The sequence below is a fragment of the Eimeria necatrix genome, genomic scaffold, assembly GCF_000499385.1.
Source record: "Eimeria necatrix Houghton genomic scaffold, Enh_scaff128, whole genome shotgun sequence".
Classification (NCBI taxonomy): domain Eukaryota; phylum Apicomplexa; class Conoidasida; order Eucoccidiorida; family Eimeriidae; genus Eimeria; species Eimeria necatrix.
In genome coordinates, this window is record NW_013654901.1 from 81,227 (window position 1) to 83,309 (window position 2,083).

General features: G+C 56.3%; 1 protein-coding gene across 1 annotated transcript; it reads right to left on the minus strand.

Annotated features, from left to right (window-relative positions):
- Positions 1–950: 950 nt before the first annotated feature.
- On the minus strand, positions 951–1,178 carry ENH_00009710 (RNA recognition motif domain-containing protein, putative; the record flags this gene model as incomplete). Its single annotated transcript, XM_013584174.1, has 1 exon — positions 951–1,178. The coding sequence occupies one exon, from the start codon at positions 1,176–1,178 to the stop codon at positions 951–953; it is 228 nt and encodes a 75-aa protein (XP_013439628.1).
- Between the last annotated feature and the right edge of the window lie 905 nt (positions 1,179–2,083).

Below are 2,083 nucleotides of genomic sequence, written 5' to 3' on the forward strand. Positions count from 1 at the left end.
CAGCAGCGCAAGTTGCAGCAGCAGCAGCAGAAGCAGCAGCACCAAAGTAGCAACGCCAGCAGCACAAAGAGCAGAAGCACCACAAATAGGAGCAGCACAAAGTAGCAGCAGCAGCACCAGCTGCATCACAAGTAGCAGCAGCAGCAGCAGCAGCACAATCAGCAGTAGCTCTGCTGCACTGAAACTCGTGGACAGCTGCTCTTTGAGGGTTTAGGGTTTAGGGTTTAGGGTTTACCTTGGTGGCGTTCATGTGTCTTCGATGAAAGCTCAACCCGCAAAGTCTTCCCGTCTAGAATCCCCTGCAGCCGCCGTAAACCCTAAACCCTAAACCCTAAACCCTTTGAACCCGCTACTTGAGCAGCGAAAAAAGGCTAGAAGCAGCAGTCTCGAGCAGTTACAGGGCGTAGTCCCTGGTGTGAATTAGGGTTTAGGGTTTAGGGTTTAGGGTTTTCGGCGTCAGGCTTTGGGGTTTAGGGCTTGCCCTACGAAGGTGCCTGAGAGTGCTTCCAGTCCAAAATTCATAGGGTTTAGGGTTTAGGGTTTAGGGTTTGTGGCTTGCCCATTGAGGTGCCTGAGGGCGTTTTAAATTCAAATTGCCTAGGGTTTAGGGTTTAGGGTTTAGGGTTTATGGCTCGCCCCCGGAGTTGCCTGAGGGCGTCTTCAGCAAAAATTGCACAGGGTTTAGGGTTTAGGGTTTAGGGTTTGCGCCCTTCCCCGTGAAGGTGCCTGAGGGCGCTTTCGGCCTACGATGCACTGAATTTAGGGTTTAGGGTTTAGGGTTTGTGGCTTGCCCTGTGTAGGTGTCTGAGGGCGCTTTCGGCCTCGGATGCACAGAATCACGGGTTTAGGGTTTAGGGTTTAGGGTTTGTGCCTTGCCCTGTGGAGGTGTCTGAGGGCGCTTTCGGCCTCGGATGCACAGAATCAAGGGTTTAGGGTTTAGGGTTTAGGGTTTAGGGTTTGCGGCTTGCCCCGTGGAGGTGTCTGAGTGCGTTTTCGGCCTCTCGCTGGGTGTCGAACTCCACGTAGGCGTAGCCCTTGGGAATTCCGGCTTTTTTGTCAATGGCCAAATCACAAGATCTAATAACTCCATAAAGTCCAAAAACTTCTCTTAAATGAGCTTCTTTGACGTTTCGAGAGAGGGAGGACACGTTCAGCGTGCACGAGCGGTCGCGCCGCATCTTCAGACCCCACCTAGGGTTTAGGGTTTAGGGTTTAGGGTTTAGGGTTTGCGGTTTCAGGTGCGACCCCGCCGCCGCAGCCGCCCAGCGCCCGAACACAACGCGAAAGCCTCTTGCGGCGGACCACAGCCGCAAAACCCTGCCAACAGCTCTCCTGAAGAAGCCGGGGGTTTAGGGTTTAGGGTTTAGGGTTTAGGGTTTAGGGTTTAGGGTTTGGGATGCGCGAGGAGTTGCTGCAGCCACAACCAAGCCGGGGATGGGGAAAGAGGTGTTTGAGAGGAAACCGCCAAAAAGAGCTCGAGCCAAAAGGACTAAAGGCAAATTTTTAGGGTTTGGGGTTTGCTGCGAGGGTTTAGCCACTAGGGTTTAGGGTTTAGGGTTTAGGGCTGAGGGAGCCCAGCGCAGCCTCGGGGCCCCGCTTCGCCCGCCCATTAGGGCTTTGTACCAAAACCCTTAACTTTTAGGTCTTTTGCTTTTTATTCTTTTCCTTTTTGTTTGTCTGGGGCCCCTAAGGCTGCACAAACTCTATAGGCAGCAGCAGCAGATCTCTTCTGCTGCTGCTGCCTCTGGGGGCCCCCCAGTACCCTTTCGAAGCTGCTGCAGTCCCATGCCCCCCCAGGAGGCCCTGGGTGCTCCTGAGCCCCCGCCTGAGAGGCAGTTTAGGCTTGAGGGCTACGGGTTTAGGGTTTAGGGTTTAGGGTTTAGGGTTTAGGGCTTAGGGTTTAGGGTTTAGCCCTGGGATGCAGCCCCCCGGCCCCGGCGGCGCCTCAGAGGGCCCTTCTGCAGGGGGGCCCCCCTCTGCACCCCACACAGGGGGGCCCCCCTCTGCCCCCCACGCAGGGGGCCCCCCCCTCCCCCTAGTACCCCCTCCCTTGGGGGCCCCCCAGGCGGGGGCCCCCCGGGCT